The sequence below is a fragment of the Cupressus sempervirens genome, chromosome 4 (genome assembly GCF_028749045.1).
Source record: "Cupressus sempervirens isolate cs-2001-9-10 chromosome 4, ASM2874904v1, whole genome shotgun sequence".
In the NCBI taxonomy this organism is placed as follows: Eukaryota; Viridiplantae; Streptophyta; class Pinopsida; order Cupressales; family Cupressaceae; genus Cupressus; species Cupressus sempervirens.
The window spans coordinates 604,187,472-604,213,863 of record NC_143121.1 but is presented as its reverse complement, the minus strand read 5'-3'; the positions used below and the strand labels follow the sequence as shown (position 1 = coordinate 604,213,863).

At 34.9% G+C, this 26,392-nt stretch overlaps 1 protein-coding gene across 3 annotated transcripts in view; it reads right to left on the bottom strand.

Annotated features, from left to right (window-relative positions):
* ATAB2 (RNA binding protein) overlaps positions 1 to 26,392 on the bottom strand; it is an 84,199-nt gene that overhangs the window by 30,600 nt on the left and 27,207 nt on the right. For all 3 annotated transcript variants that reach the window (XM_089826120.1, XM_089826121.1, XM_089826122.1), the window contains exon 4: positions 21,808 to 21,951. In XM_089826120.1, the coding sequence (XP_089682246.1) occupies positions 21,808 to 21,951 (144 nt within the window). The remainder of the gene's footprint in view (positions 1 to 21,807; positions 21,952 to 26,392) is intronic.

Here is a 26,392-nt window from a genome sequence, read left to right as displayed (position 1 = left end):
AGAGGAACCTCCCAAGAAGAAGGAAAAGACCCCATCCAAGCCACTCACGAGAGCAACAAGATCAGCAACAAAATCAACACCTGTGATTACAACTACCAAGCCAAGGAAGGCAAGAAAGCAACTAAAGCTTCAGGATGAGGATGAAGATGATAAAGATGAAGACGAAGATGATAAAGATGAAGACAATACCTCAATCATATCCTTGAAGAAGGCATCCGCTACCTTTGAAAAAAAACTGGAAAGTATAAGGGAAGGAAGGGGTATGGCAGCATTTAAATACTTCAAGTATAACTCCAGAAGCCAAGAGGAGAAGAAACAGATTGAAGATGTATTATTTATGAAAATGGTAAAGTGGAAATATGACATTTCTGAGCTTAAGGGCCATTCTCCTGAAAATCTGTTAAAGGTTGTTTCACACCATTGGGACAATGTAGCAAAAACAGTGAAGGATATCAAAGAGCAGACTTAAAGAAATCTCATGCCTAATCTGTCTAACAAAGAAACCAAGGAGGCAATGTCTAAACATGTAGAAAAACATACTCCTAGATTAAATGCTTTCCAAATTTTGTCAAATAATATAGATGTTGTGCAGTCCACAACAAAGACATGGAAAAACATCTTTGACATCAAAGGAAGAAGGAGATCTTCTAGAGATTCAGACAATTGAGGACTCTAATGCTAAGAAGATTGCAGCAGAAGTCATGACATCACTTCCCTCCACTCCATATAAGGCAGCAATTGTGCAGCAATCAATTAAGTTGAACCCAGTTCAACCTAGCAGTGAAGTGAATACTGTCACACTTTCACCGAGTTCTGTCACAAAGGAAACCGAGCAACAGGTCCCAGCAGTCTCGACCCAGCAACAAGGTCCATCAGTCTCGACCGAGCATTAGGCTCTCTATCTTGACCGAGCAGCAGCAGCAAGATCATCAGAAAGTTTCAGTTGATAGGGAAAAAGCTATCATTCCTTCTTCAGTAGCCAAAAACAAGAGCAAAAAGAACATAGTTAATGGCATTGATCTTGATGAGGAGATTGTAATCCCAAATTGGGACCAATCAAACCTATCAGCTAAGGAAATGGACATTTTGGGAGAGCTATGGAAGAAAAGGACAAAGCAAAGAATGCTAAGAGCTGAAAGAGATAGGAGCAAAGTCTTCGAAGACATCAAAGAAATATTTATAGATGCTCTATCTATAGAGGTAAATGAAAAAGCTTCAATCATTGATCAATTAATTGATATTGTACACAAGTTCAATGAGGATACTAATGGGTAGGACAAACTTCTCATGAAAGCTGAGAGAAAGTTTGAAAATAAAGTGCTAGATAATGTAGCACAAAAGATAGCAATTGATCAAGTAGAACTATCTACAAACCGATGTAAATAATGTTGTATCTTTATTTGTAAAGTTGAGTGATTCCACTAACTTTACCAAAGAAATAAAAGAAAAACTGGCCAAGATTGACATGGACTTGTAGGATAGTGCAAATCAGTTGGCACTTCATCCAAGCTCCAGTTCCAATCATTTTGCAAAATCCAGTTTCTTGAAAAATCTGCAGGCAGAATTGCTAAGGGAAGAGGCTAGAATAAGGGCAACATTGATTGATATTCAAGGTATGATACTTCCCCATATGGACATTATGCAGAAAAGGATGGATCATGCAAGGGCATTAGTCAAAGACATGAATTTGTCAGTTGCAGATCATATGTATGAGTTATCAGCAGAGATTCAGATTGATCTACATATTTTGAAAGTTCTGCAAGATAACTAGGATAAGACTTTGTCCATAATTTGAAGGTACGTACAGGGGCAAGACCCATGGGTGGTGGAAATAGAACTACTTAGAATACTCGAGGTGCATAAGCTTCGCTTACAAAATCAAGATGTCACCTAGTGCATGGTCAAGTGCGACCAATATGCAAGGAGAATGCTACTTGGGAAGATTATGAGAAATCTTCTAGAAATTTCCCCATCTTTACCAAGAACATTAACCATAGATTGATACTATTCTATTGTGATTTAATTTGAGACCTTGTGACATGATGCTATTTAAGACTATATAACAATTAATTATTTTCATTATGGATGTTTTCTTGTGTATTAAATTGCAATATTCATCAGGGAAAACGAAACACGAGGCGGGGGGTATGTTACATCCCCTATTTTGTAAGATTTTTGACAACTTATTTAGCCACTGATATCTCCAGCTGACCCAAAATGGTTGTTAAATTAGTTACTCATTTAAAGTTCATATTAATGGAAATATTGGTTATTCGTTATGTTTCATGTGGAATGGAAGATGTTAGTTAATCATATGCTATTACATGAATGGAAAAATGGTTAGTTAATATGGTTATTAGTTATGATAACTAATTTTTATTTGAATGATGTGGAAGTATGCTTTCACCGTGTTAATTCTTCTTGCAAGAAGCGCACCAATGGTAGGGAAGCATTGATAGAGACAGAATAGGGTACAGGTGCACCAACCTGCCACTAAGCTAACAATATGAGTCTAAACCACCATGGTCAAGAAAAGCAGATAGGACAAACTAGATTATGCTGAGTGTCCACCATGAGTTAACTAGGTCATCAAATCTAAATATATATATATATATATATATATATATATATGCACTTGAACATCAACTGAAGTAAAAACAATTTCAACCTTTGATTTGAAAATCTGGATGCTTTGCATCCTTCTTGTGATGTCAAACATGATTTATTATAATGATACCCATAGTACATACGTACATTTTTATGTGTTACATATATGTATATGTATGTATGAATATATTTAAATATATTGTATGTGTAAGTATACGTATATTTGAAATATAATGTATATGTATGTATGTGTATAAATAAGACATACAAATATGTGTAAATAATGTGAGTATAATTGATATAATAAATAATGGGAAGGATTCTATGTTTCTTCTTCTTTCTTACGTCAAATTAAATTAATGCATGAAGTCTATTGACCTCTCATAAGTTCTTTATTATTTTGGCCCTTTGCATTTTTATTTCAAGATTGTAACTCATACTCACCACCTTGCAAATCTCTCATGCATGTAACTCTTTCTTGGTCGGGCATAATTCCCTTGTAACCAAGCATTGCTCTATAAGATGGAAGATTGCAGCCACTCAAAGGATTGCTCTCAATATACACTTGAAATTTATACTTCCGTACACTACATTTTTATCAGTAAAAATTTCAACTTAATAGTGATACCGACAGAGGCTAGTAAGTCCGACATTGGAGCTTGCAGTTTGAGATTCTCAAGATACACTTTGCTGCATTAGAGCCATTAGGTTGCATTCTAGAAACACATTTTTTATTCCTTATCAAATCTCAAAGATTGTCTAGTATTGTATCCAAGTGTTCAAGTCATTCATTCAATCATAAAGTTTATATTTGTATCTTGAAATCTCTGTCAATCGGTAATTGTTAATGCATGTAGCTTCGGCCTAACAAAACTGTGATAAGCACATACGTATGTATATACACACAACAACATGATACACACGCTGTTATGCATATATGCATACATACATGCTATTGTACCTTCCACAGTTTGCAACCGATGAGATATATATATGTTCCGAGATCATTAAGGCATGATCGAGATTTTTTTGGATCCTTTGATGTTTAGATCATGATTGATCTATCCTTTATATTGGGCCGTAGATGTAATGATTGGTTATACATTTCATCACTGTGTTTATCACAGTAACTAATCATGAGTATTAGTTAAATGAATGGGTGTGAGAATGAATGTCCATGTCTCCAATTGGAGACATGGCCATTCATCCCCACACCCCTTCCATTGGTATTTATCCAATCTGCCCGATGTAATCTTGGCATCGAAATCTATTAATGCAAGCACTACAAAAGGATAGAAGATAATTCTGAGTTTGATATACTTCATTTCTTTTATTACTTCACTAACATTTGCAGATTCTGGAAGCAATTTAAAACATTGGAGTTATTGTTTGTACCTGCAGCAAAAATTTTACAATCAATCAAATCTAGTAATAAACTTTACATGGTACCAAAGCTTGGCTAAGGAAAGATCACACTAAGTTTATAAGGATCAGATTTTACTTCAAATAACAAACCTCCCTCTCTCTACAAAGATGACAAACCTAATGAGATTCGAACATCACCTTGGAAGTGTTGATAACTTCGAATCCTGGAAACTTCAATTAATGATGTTGTTAAAAGAAAACAAATTGAAATCATTTGTAAGAGAGGACAAAGAGGAGCCTAAAGATGATCTTGAGAAATTAGAATGGATCGAGAAAAATGAAAAGCCTATGAAGATAATTGCAGATGTTGTTTGAGACCACATAGTACCTATTGTGGAAAAGCATACCACAGCATATCATATGTTTCGAAATCTTGAGAATGAATTTATAATCAATAATACAAGTAGAAAAATTGCTCTTAAAAGGCAGATGAATAGTGTAAGCATGTATAAAGGAGAAACTATAAACGCTTTCTTTATGAGAATCACTGATGTAGGGAGCATCCAGAGGTATAAGGGCAATCCTGTGTCACCCAAAAAAAATGTACCTAGACATAGTTTCTGTTTCATGTGTTTTCATTTCTAGATACCCATTTGGGGCAAATAAAGGTTCCAACTCTCACAGTTCCACTATTAGGGCCCGTTTGGCGACGAGAATATGACTGGAATAGGCGTTAACAAATACTCAAAATTTTGAATTCATCGTTTGGGTGTGACAAATAGGATTTAGGAATACGAATATATATGCTCATTTTGACCTCAAAACGTGCATTTGATATTCCACCAAAATAGGTGTGATATCAAATTCCATGAAAACGTCCATTTGATTTTGCATTTTACTTTTTCACATTTTAATATTTTTGGGATCCGAGCATCGGTGTATTATTTCTACGTAAGGAAGATGGAGAATACACTTTGCATATACAATGGCCAAACCCAAGCAATCAATGGAGAACACACTCTGCAAATACCAATAGACAAACCCAGTTAACTTTATCTCATTCAAGCTGCAGGCCTGGCCTTGGTAGTAGGGCACCGTAGAGAAGCATAGCAATGTCCCACTAACGCTATTATATCTAGTTTGTTTTATTGCTGTGGTGAGGAATTCATCATTACAGCAGATTAGAAGAGTCTGATGGAGAAGAAGATTAGCGAATGCAGGAGTGCGATCAGGATGAGGAAGACAGCAGCCACAAGGGCGATGGCAATGAGGCTTGGATCACTCACAGCGGTGCTGACTCTCCCGAGCACGAGAATGGGGAAGACTTTGTAATATTTAAACTTATAACGATGAAATATTTTAATTGAATCTTATTCCTATTTTAATTTTGCACAACCAAACGCATTGAGAATAACGAATCTAGAATAACAAATGCAAGAATAATGAATCCAGGATAACAAATGTTTATTCTTAATTCCTATTCTGGTCACCAAACGGGCCCTTAGTGTTCTGGGTTAGAGTATTTAAGCACCTTGGGATACGTGTAAATGCCGGAAAAATAGGACTATGCAATTGAGCCATAATTATGGTGAATCAGGTGTAAATTGGAGGGAGGATTAAAATTGTAATTTAGAACATTCCAGAAAAAGAATCAGGTCAAAAGGCTGCACGGTTTGAAAGTTATCGCAGTTTTTCGGTTTCTGGAGACCTAAGAATGCTTTAAAGTTAGGTTCGAGGCATCAAATGACCTCGTACAGGGCCGAAAAATGGGGGACGAGCGAAGCTGGTCCATAGCGCTACAGAGCACTCCGAGAGCTTTTCGGAAATGTAAATGGTTTGTCAATCGGAGCTACGGTTCAAAAGTTATACCTCTCGGAAGTTCGGCTACCGTTTCTGGATTCTTCTAATTTTGTACCAACTTCTAAAGTGACTTCTGGAGCCTTCCATTTTGGCGGTGGATGTCAACTAGCACTTTCTAGAATGTATTCCTAATCCTTAACCCTTTGGGGTCTATTTAAGGACATTTCTGGCATTGTAAAAGGTCGTTTGGAGTAGAGTTTGAGAGAAGGTACTGGGAGAAGAAATTATCTCCGGATTTATGCTATTGTAAGCCCATATGGCATGTTTTGGAGTCTATTTCTCTGTACTAAGTGTACTAGCATATTTTCATAGTTAATAAAATTTTCCCTTTCTTGTTGGTCCATTCTGTGCTCGGGTTGTGTCCCTATCAATCACGAATTTGAAAGATCAATTATCTGTACTTGGCTATGAGATTGAAAACCAAGAATTATCCTTAATAGCATTAGGAGGACTTCCAAACTCCTCGGAATCCTTTGTACAAGGTATAAGTGCTAGGTCTAAAATCCCTAAACTAGATCGTTTAAGATCAGATTGTCTTCAAGAAGAATCGAGATTAATGATTAAGGGAAAACACAAAACCCTAGACGAAGATGTTCAAGTTCTTAATACAAATGCTCATAAGAAGGGAAAGAAGAAAAACAACAAAAGGAAAAGAAATTTTCAAGGAAAAGGACAATCCAAATAAAAGAAAGACTTGCCCAAAATCCAATGTGCTTCAGATGTGATCTATATGGACATTATGTAATAAATTGTCCTGATAGATCTAAACCTCAAGCATCTTTTGCAAAATCTAAGAAGTCAAATGAAGGCAATGAATATGAGAATGCCTTCTATTCAGCATTATCCAGCCAAATATCAACCAAAAGGAATACATGGATAGTTGACAACGGGTCTTCTAGACACATCACTAGATATCAGGATAACCTAGAAAGCATGCAAATAGAAACAGATTAAGAAGTTACAATTGGTGATGATTTTGCACACTCTGTAAAAGGAATTGAAACCTGCACCATAAAATTGAAATCTGGAAATTCTATTCAACTTTCTAGAGTTCTTTATGTACTAGGTATTAAGAGGAATTTAATATCTATATCCGCACTTGAAGATGATGGTTTTAGAATTGCATTCATGGGAGGGAAAGTGCTAGCATGGCCTAAAAATTCAACCATTAAAAGGGCTCTAACAATAGGAGCAAGACAAGGACTTTTATATGAGCTATGTGCTAAGACAAACCTTGCACTTATACATGAGACTTCAGATTCAAATGAAATATGGCATAGAAGATTAGGTCATATCAACTTCCATGCCCTAACATCAATGAAGAAGGTAGTAACTAGAATGCCCAAGTTAAAACATATTCACAATGAATCATGTAAAGGTTGTGCCTTAGAGGAAAACACTAAAAAGCCATTTCCTCATAGTTTGAGCAAAACTAAAGAAGTGTTGGAACTAGTACATTTTGATCTATGTGGGCCCATGTCTATACCTTCTATGGGAGGATTCTTGTACTATTTGATATTTGTTGATGATTTTTCAAGGAAGATATGGATATACTTCCTTAAATGTAAAGAATCTAAAGAGATTCTCTTTAAGTTTAAAGAATTCAAAACTATCACTGAGAACTCCGGTAAGAACATTAAAATTCTGAGAACAGATAATGGGAAGGAGTATACTTCTGAAATAGTTAAAGAGTTCTGCAAACTCACTGGGATTAAGAGGGAGTTCATGGTCCCTTACAATCCTCAACGAAATGGGGTTGCTGAAAGGAAAAACAGAACTATTGTAGAAGCTAGTCGGGCTATGATTTTTTATCAAAATTTGAGTATGTCCTTCTATGTTGAAGCATCCAACACAACAGTCTATATTCAAAATAGATGTCCTCACTCACATTTGAACAATAAGACTCCTGAAGAAGCATTTTCTGGAAAGAAACCTGACATCAGTCACCTAAGGATATTTGGATTCTTGTGTATGTTCATGTACCTAAGGAAAAGAGGACTAAGTTAGAACCTTCTGGAAGAAAGGGTATTCTCATTGGTTTTAGTGAAACAGTAAAAGGATACAGAGTCTACATATTTGGACAGAAACAAATAGAACTAAGTAGAGATGTCATCTTTGAGGAAGACATTACTTTCAAAAGAGCCAAAACCTCCGATGAACTAGATACATTTGATGTATCTCTAGAAGAGACTCTTGCTCCTAAGATTCAGAGGGAGTTTCCTGAAGAGACTTCAATTGAAACTGAAATCCTTCCAAAAACTCAAGAAGAGAGTCTTGATCACTCTAAAAGGCCACTTTGGGCAAGAAAAATAATACAGGAAGGAGATGGATTCACAGTCCCTTCAAAAACCTTCCGATAAAGCAAGAGACCTAGAAAATTGACATATAATGCTTTCGTGTGTGAGAGCTTGAATCCTGAACCTTCTAGTACTTCTGAAGCACTTAAACATCAAGCTTGGAAAGATACCATGGTGGAAGAATACCACTCTATATTAAAAAATGATGTTTGGGACATAGTTCTGAGACCTAAGGAAAAATCTTTTGTCTTCAAAATGGCTCTTCAAAGTTAAGTATGCTATAGATGGCAGCATTGAAAAACATAAAGCTCATTTTGTGGCCAGAGGTTTTTCTCAAAAGGAGGGAATTGACTTTGAAGAAACCTTTGCACCAGTTGCCAGGTATACTTCTGTTAGAGCTGCAACAGCCATCGCAGCAACCAAAGGTTGGAAAATCCATCAAATCGACGTAAAAACTGGCTTTCTTAATAGAAAAATAGAGGAAGTATACCTGGAACAGCCACAAGGATTTGTAACTAATGATGTTGCTTCTCATGTTTGTAAATTGAAGAGGGCTCTATATGGACTTAAATAGGCTCCCTGTTGAAGTATAACGCCAGTCAAAGTGATACACTCATTACATTGAGTAATTGTATTCATGGTTTATATGAACATTGTTTTATGTCGCATATTATCAATGTGTGTGTGTGTGTAGACATCTATGTATTCATAAACTACTTAATTAATTGGGCTCTTATGATCAGAAGAGACTATTGTGTTATGAAGTTCTTGAATGTAATTGTTTCACTACCACATGTCGCTACAGGACATGACTTTGTTGTAGCCTCTATCAGATTGATTTTATCAGAGCTACCTCATTGATGATAAATTATCCTTAAGATAAGTATCTTATATATATATATATATATATATTATGCATTATATATTATTATATAATAATATAATACTATTTTATTATATTACATATATGGTTAATATATTAGTATTATATATATGTTTAAAGGTGAGTTATACGTATAGTTATTTATTAACTAAAAGATGATTAACTATAGGGGCATGTCTCTTCTCCTATTTATATGAGATCCAATCTGCATTTGGAAATTATCAATAACAATGGCCATGTTAGTGAATTTCCAAAAAAATCCAAGTTACTTAACATGGTATCAAAGCAAGGCTGCAAGTACAAATAATATGAAAATGATAATATAAGAGTTTATAATGTCATCAGATTCAATGCATATAACACAAGATGTGACTGTATAGAAATTATGAAGTCAATCAAAATATTATTCGTCAACGTGAAAGTAATAGATCTCATTGCCAAAGCATGTTGATGCGGTCATACGTGAACTCAATCAATCCCCTTAATGTTATAATGCTATAATATATCGGTTGAGTGGCCAAGTTAATATTACAGGCAGACCTACCACATGATAAGGAAGATGAAAATATATTTCATAGATAATAATATGGTTATAATGTTTCCGGTTGCATTAAGAAGTTATGGCAGCATGACTTATGTCAACTGAGTTGGAAACCATATTATCGATTTACTTATTAGATACAGAGACAAGTATGAAACATTGCAGTCAGTGCAAGATGGAAGAAATGGTTACATCATTATCTGACGTAGATATAGCCACTTTACATGGTAGAGCAAATATGTACAAAGCCAACAAAGATGACGTGGATTGCAAGACAATATCAAAAGGGATGCTCTGAGTCTTTCCCATAGGATATGTGTGGGAGGTGGTCTGCAGTATGTGCAAATAGGTGTGTTCACTATGTCGGGCTTGAAAGAAATTTTGTTGTGTTCCTTTACTATGTGAGTAGACCTTTGGTTGGCTATGATTCGGGTCCACGTGCACTGTGGAATGAAGGATTTTATTGCATTGGAAAAAGATGAGAAACTACACATTCTTTTCCTCTCACCACAGGGTGAACAGGATCTCACAACCGAAAGGAAAAGTGCAAATTGATAGGGATGAAAGGCCACTGCAGTGATAAGCAGATGTAACAAATAAATAAGGAAAAGGATGATGAAAGGCAATATGAAAATGGGAAAGAACCGAAGGGGGGCACGACACCATGATTCCACGTGATGACAGAACAAGGGTAGAGCTGCGTTAGATGTATCTGACGCTAATGAAAATAATGGTGTTTACTTACAAGTTAAATATGAAGATGAAAAGACACGTTTTATCGTAAAGCCTGGCTTATCTTTGTATGAGCTGAGGACTACTATTTTCGATTTCTTCAAGATGAATGGGGATGCCCAACAACTTGAAATAAGATTTACAAAGAACGATGGAGATACCATTACAGTGTCCAGTGATGATGATGTGGATTATGCATTCAACGAAGAAGTCTCTCCTTTACGTCTAGATGTTTCATGGAGTAGAAAACTCCTGACTAGTTCAAAATCTGTTGGGGCCCATGCGATGGAGGCAGAATATATTGGAACGATGGTACATTTGAAGGAATAGCGGAAATCACCGTGACGCAAATTCAACAACCCTGTTTTCCATGCAAGTTATGCCACTTCAAATGGCAAAACTCACATAGCTCCTCAACACAGAGGGGATTCATGAAAAGAAAATTGCTCGGTTTTCAAATATCCATCTGAGAAGCTTCAGAAGATTAGTGGGTACTATGGACGATAAGTGGGGTATTTGGTCAATTATCAAGGGTTTAATATTTGAAACAAACGTTGCAAAGTAATAGAAAAAAAACCAACCTTGTTTAAGATTGTGTCTAACTAGACCTATTGAAAAATCAAGACTAGCAATCACGTCTTTTGTTGAAAAGTGGCCAACGGTTGGACCAGTCAATGGGCAGGACATTGCATATTGAAGAACATATTTTTTGAAGATAACAAAGTTAGAAACCTACCACCAAAGACTTGAAAACCTGACCCACCACGTCGAAAGTAAAGGGAAGAAATTAGAAAGGTTTCTGACTGTACATCGTTCAACTCATATAGTAAGAGAAACCGTACAACGTAGTTGATAGGAGGGACGAGAAGGGTCCCATATATGTGAGGAAACAATGAGATTGTGGGGCCGTGGTAAGGAGTCGGATGACCCATAAGAAGAGTGGGCTCTCGTTGATATTAAAGCATTGCATCCCAAGTATCTAAGGTACGACTATGCATCCATTTTTGCTTAAAAGGTAAGCATATTATTATTATTTTAAGATGATGTTATATTATGTTTATCTTCGATATTCATTTAATGATATTTTACTATCAAGTTGAATACAAATATAAATGATTCTATTTATTGAAATAAAATGAGAATATTAGTGATAATCAATTATTTATATGAAAAATGTATATAAATAAAGCTAGTCATTATGAATAATGACATCAATCATGAAATTTATAAGGGTATATGGACAATACATACATCCTAAGTTACAGCTAGGAAATATTATATTGATTCCATAGGAAAATAATAATATGTTGAAAATATTGATTAAAGTATATCTGTAGAAAATGGAATATATGTATATATGGTTAATATATATACTTAAATTTGATATTTATTGAAATATGGGATCATTTTTAGATTAATGCCTAATAGAATGAAATATCAAATAAAAGAATTATTGATGTACAAATGAGAATTTATCCTTGAGTATTTTTATCTAACCTTTGTAATATCTCACTTGCTTTTTCTATATGAGCATTTGCCTTGATCTTTTCCTCCGAGAATGTTCGTGCAGGAAAAGGAGGATTAATATTAGATTCAGAGAAAGTCTAACACTTTGTTAAAGGGAAGTTCATTTTAGAAGCTTAGAAGGTTTATGTTCAGAAGGATTCTAACACGTCCATCAGAAGGAGCAGATAGAGGATATGGTTTCATCAACTGTTAGTGATATCAATCATATTGATTCAAAGGGAGTAAACCAATGTTGTGATGGAATCTTCGGTGATTGATAAACTATAACAGTCCAGAGGACTGTAATTCTTGCAACTATGTGAATGGGCTTACCCCTTGTGTACATCATAAGAAAGTTGTGACTTTAATTAAACTATCTACGAGTCTCTCTTTGATAAAAGAAACTTGACGTATGAGTTGTAGAGTCATTCAAGAGGCACAATCATACTCAATCAAGATATTGGCATATTGTGGATGAGGTTGTGTTAGTTTCTACTATTAAGCTTAATGAATTTTTGGAGCTTCAATGGATGAAAAGAGCAAGTTGGGACTTAGAAAGTTGTCAAATTTGATGTGATGTTAAAGTGTACAATGATATAAGAGTGGGGACTATTCATTGTGGGGGGGAATAATAGGCAATGTTTCACTTGCACTTGAACCATCCTTGAACCCTTATGGGTAGATAAGTACTTATATTTTTTACATTTATCTATTTATTTATTTGTAATTCCATACATACTATAAGGGTTAGTTGCTTTGATCTTTTCCTTTATGTTTGAGGATATCCTTACAGGAAAACGTCGGTACTTTAGAAGTTCCAAAGACCTTGATGATCAAGATAGATAAACTGAGGCTCTTGAAGCAAACATCTTTGATGATTAAGATTATGAGATTCTTCTACATTAAGAGGGAGTACTACTCTTTTTCTAAAGAAAACAAGAGCTTAGAAGATTGATACTATGAGGGAGTCTAGAAATACATGTGTGTGACTGCATGATGTGATGGGCCTACTCTTATGTATATCATGAGGAAGTGATGAACTATCACTAGAAAATCAGACAATTGATTCAAAGTGAGTTCAACAAGCATCCTTGGGTGAAGAGAATTTCTGAGGAAGTAACTAGAGGACCTGACTTTCTAGGATCGATGTTTAGAGGGAGAAACTTTAAGATCCAATCCTTTGTGGATGATATCTTCTCTATGAGAGAGAAGCATGAGGTGAAAACTCTTTGTACCACTCTCTGACTAGGTCCATGGTGGTTAGTATTTTACATATGATATGTAATGAAAGGTGACGATCTTTCATTGACATATATAAATAGAAGGTAACCATTATAAGATGATGATCTTATAAATGGTAGACCTGTTATCAAGGTTCTTTGGGCCGGATTTTGCTGGACACCATGATAACGAACAAATAGAAGGTAATCTTTGTAAGATGACGATCTTGCAAATGATAGGCCTATTATCATGAAAATTCTAGATATTGTTTCGGACAATTAGAGATCATAATATATGTTATGATAGTGTTTATAACATTGTGATTGTAGTTCTTTGACAAGTCACTATTTCAGAGTGTTAAAGTCAGATAATATGTTGTGTATAGATATCCTTGATACTCATATCTCATAAAATGTTTTTGTCACTTCTCCCTTGCTAAGAGGGAGTGTTGAGGTATAGCATCAGTCAAAGTGATATACTCATTACATTGAGTATTTGTATTCATGGTTTATATGAACATTGTTTTATGTCTCATTATTAATAAGTGTATATATATATAGACGTCTATGTATTCATAAACTACTTAACTAATTAGGCTCTTATGATCAGAAGAGACTATTGTGTTATGTTCTTGAATGTAATTGTTTCACCACCACATGTCTCTACGGAACATGACTTTGTTGTAGTGTCTGTCGGATTGATTTTATCAGAGCTACCTAATTGATGATGAATTATCCTCAAGATAAGTATCTTATATATATAATATATTATATATATTATGCATTATATATCTTATATATATTTTATATATATTATATATGTAATATAATATATATTATATATAATATGCATTATATATATTATATAATAATATAATAATATTATATTATATTACATAGATGGTTAATATATTAATATTATATATATATGTTTAAAGGTGAGTTATACATATAGTTCTTTATTAATTAAAAGATGATTAACTATAGGGACATGTCTCTTCTTCTCATATTTATATGAAATCCAATCTGCATTTGCAAAATCATCAATAACAATGGCCCGGTTAGTACATTTGTAGAAAAGATCCAAGTTACTTAAGTCTTGGATTCACCAAGAACGTGGCTGATCCAAATCTCTACTTCAAGGTAACTAAAGGTGATATGCTAATTCTAATTCTTTATGTTGATGATCTTTTGATTACAGGGGAAGAACATCTCATTTATCAGTGTAAGAAAGATTTGGCTTTTGAATTTGAAATGAAGGATTTCAGAATTCTTCATTACTTTCTTGGTTTGGAAGTACGTCAGAAGTCTAGTAATATCTTTCTACATCAAAAGAAGTATACTATTGATATTTTGAAAAGATTTGGAATGAGGGACTGTCGACCTATGTCTACACCTATGGAAACCAACCTTCACAAGCTAAAGAAAGGAAGTGTTGAATCCAAACTAGTTGATCCCACCTTATACAGACAGATAATTGGGTCCTTGATGTATCTTGTAAATACTCGACCTGATATTTGCTATGCAATGAACACATTAAGTGAATTCATGTGTGAACCTCGTGAGATTCATCTTGTTGCTTTGAAGCATATATTGAGGTATCTTCAAGGTACTATTCGGTATGAACTTAAATATGAGAATACCAACTTGGAGCTACATGGATATATTGATTCCGATTGGGCCGGAAGTGTAAAAGACCAGAAAAGCACATCAGGATGTTGCTTTAGTTTACGATCAGCCATGATTTATTTGATCTGCAAAAAGCAAGCTTTCTATTGCTCAAAGTTCTATTGAGGCAAAGTATATTGCAGCAGCTATGGGAGCTAGAGAAGCAGTGTGGCTTCGAAAGTTGCTTTCTAACTTGTTTGGTAAACCTATGAAACCTACCACTACTCACTGTGATAACCAAAGTTGCATCAAGTTCTCTGTGAATCCGGTATTTCATAATAGATCTAAGCATATAAAAATTCCTTACCACTATGTAAGAGACATGGTGCAAAGATGAGCTATTCATTTAGAATATATTAATACAAGTGATCAAACAACTAACATTCTCACCAAAGCTCTCCCTAAAGTGAAAGTTGATCATTTCAGAAAAAAAAAACTTGGCTTGATTGAAATGTAAGTTTATGAGATTGAGTCTCAACTTTGTAAATTTGTATTATTTAAATAAAGATGTTTAAAGTGTAAACTCTTTTGTCATATGTGTGGCTCTATGACTCATGGGCCTACACTATGTTCATTATTTAAGGAGATAATCTTTTATAATGAAATATTGATTCTGATAATATAAGGTGACAACTTTATTATTACTAGATTACTATTATGATGAATATCATGTGACTTGATATCTGTTGAAGATCAATATGTTCAAACTCATGGTGGATATTATGTGACTTAATATCTATGGATGTACCATGATTTTTTATGGTGGATATCATGTGACTTGATATTTGTATACACACCATAACTATAAAGAATATCATAAGACTTGATTTTCTTATATATATCTTGAGGATATTACTTTTCATATAAAGAACTTATATATATGCACTTTGTCTTCCCTAGCTAAGAGGGAGTGTTAATGCATGTAGTTTCGGTCTAACATTACTGTGATAAGCACATACGTATGTATATATGCACAATAGCATGATACACACGCTGTTATGCATATATGCATACGTACATGTTGTTGTACCTTTCACAGTCTGCAGCCGATGAGATATATATATGTTCCGAGATCATTAAGGCATGATCAAGATTATTTTTGGATCCTTTGATGTTTAGATCATGATCAATCTATCCTTTATATTGGGCTCCAGATGTAATGATTGGTGATACATTTAATCACTGTGTTTATGACAATAACTAATCATGAGTATTAGTTAAATGAATGGGTGTGAGAATGAATTTCCATGTCTCCAATTCATCCCCACACCCTTTCCGTTGGTATTTATCCAATCTGCCTGATGTAATCTTGGCATCGAAATCTATTAATGCAAGCACAACAAAATGATCGAAGATAATTCTGAGTTTGATATACTTCATTTCTCTTATTACTGCACTAACGTTTGCAAATTTTTTAAGCGATTTAATACATTGGTGTTATTGTTTGTACCTGCAACAAAAATTTTGCAATCAATCAAATTTGGTAATAAACTTTACAGTAATCAATTATTGTGTCAATTATTTTATTGTTTGCATGTGCCAATCGGCCTCGTAATTTCGACTGGCCAAGCATGAATGGATGAGAAATGATCATACCGGCCTTGCACAAAGCCGTGACATGTGCTATAACTTGTCTTTATTTTTTCAAACAAATGAGGTTCTCATTCTAAATTAAAGCAGAAATTTGTACAACCTAAATGCCCTTGTACAGAGGCATTAAGTTATATGTCTGTGAGACGAGGTGTGCCTTTGTAGTTTAATAGTGAATTCCTTTGAAAGCCATGTTTTACTCTAAATATCATATTGATATCCCTCACAGGGCAGGGAACTTATTACTGTTTAAATAGCATGCAAATTCTATGAATGATGGACGGTCACACCAAGGATCATCAAGATGACCAAGATGAAAGGTGCAGCCTGTGAAAAATGGTTGTGGGAACATCTTTGCGAATTAAGAGATTGAATCAATAATAAATTGAACATCGAAAAAAGGAAACTTAAGACTGAAATTGTAAACAGAGTCAACTCATAGTGGGTAATTGGGTGTAATCTTGTTTGTCAAATCGAGTGGTGGGTGATCGGGCACATAGTGTTCATGTAAATCCTTGCCCAGGGTAGGATTAGTGGCAAAGGATGTTGTTGTGATCAGTAGATGTTAGAATAACTTGCAATGGGATGGATAGGCTGATAGGAGGGTTCTACAATCTAGTCAATTGTGTAGTTGAGCAACTATCCTCAACTAGATTGTAGGTTATTAAATATTATCGCTAGAATTACCCACCTGAATTCAATTCTTATTCTTGTCCATTTTATAGCCAATTACATAGGACTTGATGAATTCATAAACCCAAATGGACGATTCTAGTAGATTTGTTCGCAGAAAGAATGCCTCAAATCTTAATAGCAAATACTCTACACCCACAAGACTTAAGCCCGATATCCATAATGCTAGAATGACAACCAAGATCCTTGACGGCATCTGTTTTCAAAATAAAAGATTCAGCTCCATGGAAATTAGAGACCCACATAACCCTGTGGAATACAATGATGTCTTTGGGGGCCCTCCTAGGCTCTTTTCTTCTAGAAAATTGCTAGAAGAGCCTCCATTTCCAAGAAGATCGTATGATGGACTATACAAAACACTTGGAAAAGAATTCAATTCGAACAGAAGAAATTCCAGCAATTTACCCGTGATCGAGCTTCCCGTGTATGAAAATTCTTCTTTGCCAGTATTTGAGCTTCCGATCTTTGGGGGTTCCGAGTTGCCCGTCTTTGGATTCCCTTCAAGCAGAGATGAGCTAGGTAGTAGAGTTCCAATCCCAAGATGCTCAGATGGCAGGACAAGATGGTGTTCCTGTGCCTTATCCCATGCAGAGTAGGGCTATTCTCAGATGAGAGTGAGAGGGAGATACACTAGGTCCGTGGTTGGCTGGTTAAGCCTCTAACAATGCTTCACCTCTCCACCAAAGCCAAGACTTGCACATGACAGATCAAGTCTGCAATTTTAGCCTAATACAATTTAGCAGGTATTTGAAGTCCCTTTCATGCTCATTCAAGTTCAGCTAGATATGTATTTGTTTATTTTGCAGATGCATTTATTTCCTTTCAGTTATATGAGGTGATATTTAAATGTATTAGCTAGTTAATGATCTCTCTCTCTCTCTCTCTCTCTCTCTCTCCCTCTCTCTCTCTCTCTATCTCTTCCATGCAATTTAATATTTATTTTAAGTAAATAAATGAAATAAATCTCCATTTGTTAGTTAATGCATTTCATAAAAATCAGTTCATCTTTTATAACTGTTAATCATATGCATGTGAATATGTAGATGGCTCATTTTGAATGTTAAAATATAGGTAAACTAAGGTGTAGAAAAGATGACTGCTACACCAAACACCAGAAATGGGTACTAACATATCTGACCTTCCACAACTGCCTTCAAATGTAGCGTACAGCGATAACACCATGTACTCACCTTAAATTTGTCACAAAGTGCGACATCAACCACCAATATTCTAAGCACTACACCTGAAGGAACCCCATCATGCAAAAAACTCCTTGAATGGAAAATCTCCATCCCCTTCTCACTCATGTGCCAAACCCTATAGTGCAACAATGTTGTACTTGATCCTCTAGAAGCCACAAACATAGGAAAAAAAAAATGATCAATATATAAATACAAAATACATACCTTTTCCTACTTTTCAGTGTAATGTTGACAATGGCCATTACTTTAGTCCATTGATTTCTCAATAATATTGTAATATTGTCATTTCCTTCTTCAATCATTCTTTGATTATGATGAATAATATCAGCTCATCTTCTTGCTTGTGATAGTCTATATATATCTAGTTTCTGTAATTGAGTTGCTTCCTTAACCAAACGTATAAACAAAGGATATACTGGCCACTTTCAAGAATAGCACCTAAATAATTATTTGTACTCCATGTGCTTTGGCTTCTCAAAAATGAGCAACAGTACCTTGCCATATTCTCCAGTTCAATATATGTTGAATTTGTTTGATTCCTTATTAAATAAACTTAGCGATCAAGACTAAGGGAGGATCATAAATTAATAAGTATTTCCTCAAATGTAAATTCTTCAAATCTCTCCTTCGCTAGTTGTTGAAAGGGAAACATATTTATGCTATCAATCCCAAGCAGCTTTGATAACCAGGGCCTGGCTGATGATGAGATTTGGTATTCAATAGCTAGTGGCTGATTTTTTTAGGCCAAATAGCTTCAAAGACCCTCAATAGAAATTTCATTTATTCATACATATCTTGCCAGAGGAAAGTCCACAGTTCTTCTTCACAGTCAGCAACAATACGAGGCAAAACTATTAGGAATACGAGGGGATAAGTGAGGGTTGCATAGAGACCCAATATCATATATGAAGCTCTGTGTACCGAGGGAATCCATCTTCTATTGTTGAAGAGTGTTAGTTGTATTTTGCTTATGGTAGACTTCCAAAGGTCGGTTAAGGTAAAAGTGTCAATAGAAAATCCAGAATATTCCCATTGGGCTATGCATTTTTTCATAAAATGTGGAAGTAGTGACAGGGCACATGGCTCAAATAAAATGTGGTTTCTTGGAATACACTGACTGCAGAAAAATAATGTCCCAAAGTACATTCGTTAACAAAATTAGAAAATTTTCAGCCCCCATCAGCATGTATGGAAAATGTGGTAGTATAGACAAAGCACAGAGAATATCTTGCAGAATTCTAGGCACGTGCTGCCTGAAAAATAAATGTTGAAGCATAAACAACACACATGAGTGTTTCCAACATTGCCACATTTGATAAAAGAATTCTCCATTTCATGAGAAAGAGAACTTGAAGATTTTGAATGTGCGAAGATTGTTAAGACGGAGGATGAGCAAATGCTGATGCCACTGCTCACAAAAATGCAAGATCCTTCATCTCCCATTGCTAAATCAATTTACTTTGGATATTTTTATACAACTGAAGAGCAGATGGCCAATGCAGGAAATAGGTACGATAACATCACATAAAGTTACAAACCTGTAAATGTGTCTTTGTCCGGAAATGAAAGAGCAAGGAATTACACAAGACAGGCTTCAGCTTCTAGAAAACATAATTGGTGCTTTTAGACCAGGTGTTCTAACAGCTTGAATAGGTGTTATCACTCTTTCACAATCACACTATTGCATCTGCAACCCTAAGCAACAGAGTTTTGGTTTCATTCATTTTCTCTCTGATGAGAGTAAAGAATAATATTTTGTTTTCTCCATCTTTTTGTCAATGGGGTCATGGAGTAATTAGTTGAAGTAGGTAACTTGAAAGATGCCCTTGTGGGCATCCCAAATCTTAGAGGCATAGCTACTGAGCAAAGAAAAAGGTTAACAAGAGCAGTAGATCTTTTTGAAAATCCTTCCATCCTATTTATGGATGACCCAACTTCGGGTCTATATGCTCGTTCTGCTGCAAGTTTGAAATACTGTAGATATACGACAAACAGTAGTCGTGCTATTCACCAGCCAAGTATCAATACTTTTGAATCATTTGATGGGGTACTTTCATTGAGGGAAGGCTTTCAATAGTCTCTGAAGTTATTACTAAGTTTTCAGGATGCCTCGTGGCTAAAATGGCAGACATTCATGTTCTCCTGCTTCAAGATTTGCAAGTGAAAAACAAGCTTTTCTAAAAGATCAAGACATAGATGGAATTTATAAGAACAAGGAAATGTGGAGGAGACATCTGATGTTTTTTCTTGTGATTGCAGGGGAGAATGCAAGATTGATATTTGATGCTCATACTATTCAACAAATGGAGATTTTGGTTCTGAGCACACTGCAATGGAGAATGCGTTCTGCTACACCATTTCCTTTTGTGGATTACTTCATCTCCAAAGCTATCGATGCAACAATGCCATTACCAAACCTCAGATTACTCTGTTTTGCAATAACAGTCTTGTAATTATTCTCTTTGTCTGTTCTTAACATAAATTGACTTGGTTCGTTGGACATCTGAACTTGCAACATAGTGATATTGACGCATACACTAAAATACTAATTAGATATTATCAAAATATAAATCAATCTCAGCACATTGATTGCAGACATAATGAAGAGGTATTTGGGTTGAAGATATATCACATCTGGTATTTTTGCCTACGTTGTGTTTGAGTGGTTCTATCCTCTTGCAGCAATGTACACAAAATAAGCATGGCATTATTCAGGCAATCAAATGGGCAGTTTCTTGTAAAAATTGGCTAAAGCGATGTTACAAGAAAACTTCCAGAAATTGCAGACAAAAGAAATGTTATAAAGAAACTTCAAGAATTGCTTGAGCAATGTTTATAATTTTGTATTCTTTTCCCAGAAAAAAGGACTTTTCTGCTTGCTTTATCCAAAAAAAATCAAGACAATCAACATTTTAAATTTGCAAAAATAAAAATTAATTATTACTTATAATGTTGGTGTCTAATAAAATTTAATATTTTTTTCTGATTAGATACTTGACTGGTTAAATTTAAAAAATTGGATCTCAACCAATGCGTAAGTATTCCTTCTGTAGGCACGAACTAATAATGTGAAGTATTCATATTTGAATGTCCTAGATCTGATATATCTAATTATAAGAATGGTCTACTATATATGTATATATATATATATATATATATATATATATATATATATATATATATATATATATATATTAGCAGCAATAAAATCATAATTATATATGTGATTGTTTTAAGATAATCCAATTCAAATGCATAATGTTGTATGCTAATCATTAGGAATTCGCATCCCCTTAGTAGGGAACATTGTAAGTTTTCGTTCCCAAGCGAAATCCAACCCTAATTGGGAATTTTTGGGTAAATCAGGTAAATTTCCAATTGGGGACATTACAGAATAACTTGGGAGTCCTCCATAAGAGACTACCAGGCCTTGTATACCTAAATTCCTTACATGATGACGAAAGTTTGATGCAATACTCTCTCTATCTTATTTGTTTGATGTTAGAAACAGAAAATAATTCAATTATTAAATTTAACTGAAATAAAGACGTTCAAAAAGTGAATTATTCATTGCTTGACAAACATCTAAATTGGTCATGATTGCTAATAAATATGACACCTTAGCTCACACATATCAACGTACCTGCCAAAGCAATAGCTCGTGAAGTTGCAACAGAAACACCTGGTATCAAAGTATCATCTGAAAGCTCGATTCCAAGTACATCCAAGTCCAGTACACTCCCAAAAGCAGAACCCTCTTCAACAATTTCCACTTCCTCTCGTATTGCTACAATTCAAAGAACATAAGTAATTTCACTAACAATATATTTTAAGTGTTTAGAAAAGAAAACTTTCAAAAAAATTATTAGAGCGGCTTCTTTTAAGAGCCATAGAATGCTTTATGTTAAGAGAATTGAACTAATAATGAGTCAAAATAGTATCTAGACCCATAAAATCCTATAGGTCCTCCTTGAAGGGCAACTAATTTAATGGTCTGTTTTATTTGAACTTCATAAAGAATTACATAAAACCCAGTCATAGTCTAGGATACAAAAAAAATATTAACTTCCCATTATGTAATTACAACTTATTGAGCTCTAGCAAACCTTATCTATCAAAATTCACAGAGGTAAGAAAGAAGGGTTTATGAGCATAAGAGTGATACAAGCCCTCGAAAACTTCATGGATCTCATCAGTTGTTTATTTTGAAAAACACAACTCCACACAGACTAGAGAAAATCTATGGAAGTTGTTGGCAGTGATGTTCACAAAAGCAAGGGTAGGGACAGACCAATATCATATGTTGAAACCTAACGGCTGTGGTAACTGATGCATGCATTAATATTATGTTGGGTAAATATGAAATTGCAAACCCAATGTTTGATTTTGACAAAGTGAACATGATCTTGGATAGATCAATGTGGGAAGCCATTGTGTAATGTCCCCATTTTTAGTAGGTTCCTACAGTTAGCCAGGTCAGTTCACCATCGCGACCCTCGTGAGCTGACAGTAGGATTTGAGGGTCTCAGTTGTGTGGTTATAGGCTTTCCAACAGCCTATGGTGTGATTTGGCTCGGTTTGAGGGACTTACTATTTATAGTAAGTCGATCTATTGGTTCCAATGAGCTCATTTGAGTTAGAGGAGTTGGGTGATGCTCTCAATTTTTATTTCAGACTTTCGGTTTAAGCTCCAAGAATCTTAGAGGGAGCGTCTATTTATAGCAAGTCACCCCGTCAGGTTCATTCATCATCTTTCATCATCAGGATCACTTCGGTGTTGTCAGATTTCGATTCTGATGCTTCTTCAGTTGTTTTCACACGACGAGTGAATTATTATTATTATTCATCTAAATACATTGAAGTTGCTATTTTTGTTGGTATTGTTGGTTGGTCACCTTAGTATTATAGCTCATTGGAACCAGGACGAAAAGTTTTAAATCGTGGGAACAAGAAACAATGGCCTTACATGTCAGAATATTAAGTTATGGTGGAAAAGGTCATTTTTTGAGCCAAAAAGCAATTAATAAATTATATTAATGGCACTTTATTATATTTTAATGTGGTGTAGAGAGCTTCTTAAGTGGAGTTCTTTTAGGAAACTAATGTCATTTGGAGATTATAAATATAAGGACATTTGATGAGAAAAGCATCCAATTATTTGATTATCTTATCTTTCTTTGTTGTCTTTGTGGCAATTCTAAAGTTCTGAAATTTTGTGCCCTTGCTGAAGTATAAGGGTTTGGGATCTACATCTGAAGTATTATAGATTCGATTATGAGATTACTTGGCAAATTGTGCTGAGGTATACAATTTGTCATTTCTCCTACTGTATTAATTGTTGCTAAGGAGAAGTTTAATTTTTCTTGCTGCTAGAGGTTGTTCTGAAATTTTTGAAGAGATTCATTGGAATTGTTATATCAAATTGTGTGCTGGTTAATATGGAGTTGGTTGAGTGCCAATTTATATCTGTTGCTGGGTGTTAATTTCTATCTACACTTTGGGAGCAACATTTTCCAAATCTGCAGTTGCATTTGTTTGTCAAAGAATTCTTTGTTGCTGCTAGTCTTCACTTCAAAGGGTTTCAAGGCATGTCTTACCTGTAAGTTCATGGATTGTAACTTCTAATTTTTTTGGGTATTGTTGATTTAGATAATAGGGGATATTTTATCAAGTGGGTTGGTATTTTGTGAAAATACTCAGTATCTAAGTTGATATTGAAATCTGGAATTTTTCAGCTATATATTCCCTATGTAATATCTAAATATTTGAGTTGAAATCATTATTGCAAAATCTTCTAGTTTGCTACTATATTGTTACATCAAAATTGCAAAACCTCAAGAACAAAAAAAAAGAAATCAATTCTTCAGCACAAATTGTTTGAGAGCCAGTTGGGTTATTACAGTGGTATCAAAGCTTGCTTGCAAAGTGTTTGATGAAATGTCGAACAACTGAATTATAAAAGAATTTGGTATTTGACGAAGTGATAACCGGTTGGGGTTATTACACATTGGCAAGACTACATTGAGGTATAAACTAGTCACACTAAGTCTAAAAACTTATTCAAAAGTGTAACCCATTGGTAGATTGGGAGATGTTGAGACAAGTTGGCTCATTGATTCTACAAGGCAGCTATGAACTATATAAAAATGTAGAGAAGCAGAAGAAATTACCCAATGTTCATTAAAAAAAAAAGGCATATGACATAAGGATGCACGTAAACACAACGTATCATCTCTCTTCACATTTTAATTTGGTTCTTTTAGAACGACAAAAAATGATAAAAATATAAGATAAATTGTTCTTTAAATTATGAACTGTTACAGAAAATGCATTTTAACTTGAGTCCTTGGGGGTCTTATTGAACAAAATAAAGCAAATTATTTCAGAATTTTCTATCTTGTGTTTGCAGCTTTGTTCATTTTCCATTACCCTTGCCACAAGAAAATGCATCTATTTCGTCTAGCATGCCCTGCTTGCTTATGAGGTGGATTGTCATAGAGAATTATTTTTCAAATATACCACATCCAAAGTTGCCATCCATACATATGAAGTTGAGATTATAGCAATGAATGTGGATAGAACAAAATTCTTTGTTCAATATAACCAGAATAGCAAAAATCTTTCTTGAGAATAAACTGGGATGCTAAAGAGTTTTTCTCCTTTTTTTAAATTAATCCAAGGATAACTAGTTTAGGGGTAAATATAAAAAATACTGCAAAAAAAACAGAAATTAACCCAGGAATCCTAATCTTTGGACCCAAATTGGGGTTTTAATGGGAATAGTCAGCATCAGCCAAAAACTTGTCATAAATCAGGTTGACTGATTAAATCTGCTGCTATATTTCAAACTATATATGTTACAGAAACATGTAAGTACATATGCCACTTACCAACATTTCAGTGGTAATATATATATATATATATATATATATATATTAGCCAGTCTAAGATGGCCTTCATCAATCCTATGGATTCTCCACCAGTGGTATCAAAGTGGTCAACCGTCATATTAATCTTTGAGTGTTATACATCTTGTAATTCCTGCTGGTATCTATGGTTCAAGTATCTAGTTAGTTTTATAATTCTTGCTTCATTTCTTTTTAAATCCTACAGTCTTCCATATCAACTCTTTTACTATATAGTTTGATTACATCTTTTGTAAACATACAAATCTAGTTATTTATGAATATTCATATGGTAGCAAGCAATATTTTGTTGACAATGTGTAATGTCCCCTATTCGGACTTGATTTACCCTAAAAATACAACTAGGGTTTGTATTATGCTTGCAAATGGCTATTTTCTCAATCTCCAATGTTACCCACTAAGACATTGTCAATTCCCAATGATTAACACACATCAATATGCACTTAAATTAGATTAATTATCCATAGTACATTTGATTGTTGACATACTTAAGCCCTGATTAGACCAATTGTTCTTTATGGTTTTGTGGTATAGGGCCCCTCCCTTCTTGCTTCTGATTGGATGTCTGTTGAGTGTGTTCAGACCCTCCTCCATTGACGCATCATCAGGAGCCATCAGACTACCCCTACCAATATCACTTTGGCTGAGTTTGATGCTCATGCCTTCATGCTTGGACCATCTTCGACCTAACCTAGTTCCTTCATTGGCTTCGAGGGTTAGCTGATTCTATTGAGGGTCGGGACAAATATTCTTACTCGTCGTATCAATCCTCAGAGGCGATTGCAACAGCCGATCCTACTGGTCAGGCTCATTGTTGGTATGCTCAGGCTTCAACTCTTCTTGGTCCTATTAGCATCGAGATTGACCATCTCCGTCCACTCAAGTATTGATTGGATGCCCTAGCTCATCTCCTCCCTAACTAGTTGAAGTTGAACAAACATGTTCAATGGACATCCATAGGCAATATATCCACACGACATGGATCGATCCCTAGGGGGTCTCCATCCCAAGATGACCTTCTATGTTGAGCACTATATTGACCTTCAAGATGGGGTTATTGTTCGTCCTTATGTTGATCGACGTTGGACTCATGCTCTATGCATCCCCCTAGGCTCCTTCAGGGTGGGCTCCCATTGACTTTGCCTCCAAGCCAACTGCCAGATAGATTGCAAAGAGAGGATTTGCTTTCTTTGTGATACGGGTTTGGTCAAGACATAGTCGCACTTCTTGTTCCACTGCCCTATTTATTATGATATTTGGGGAAGATTATATTCTCTTCAGAGACTGCCAGTCACTAGCCTC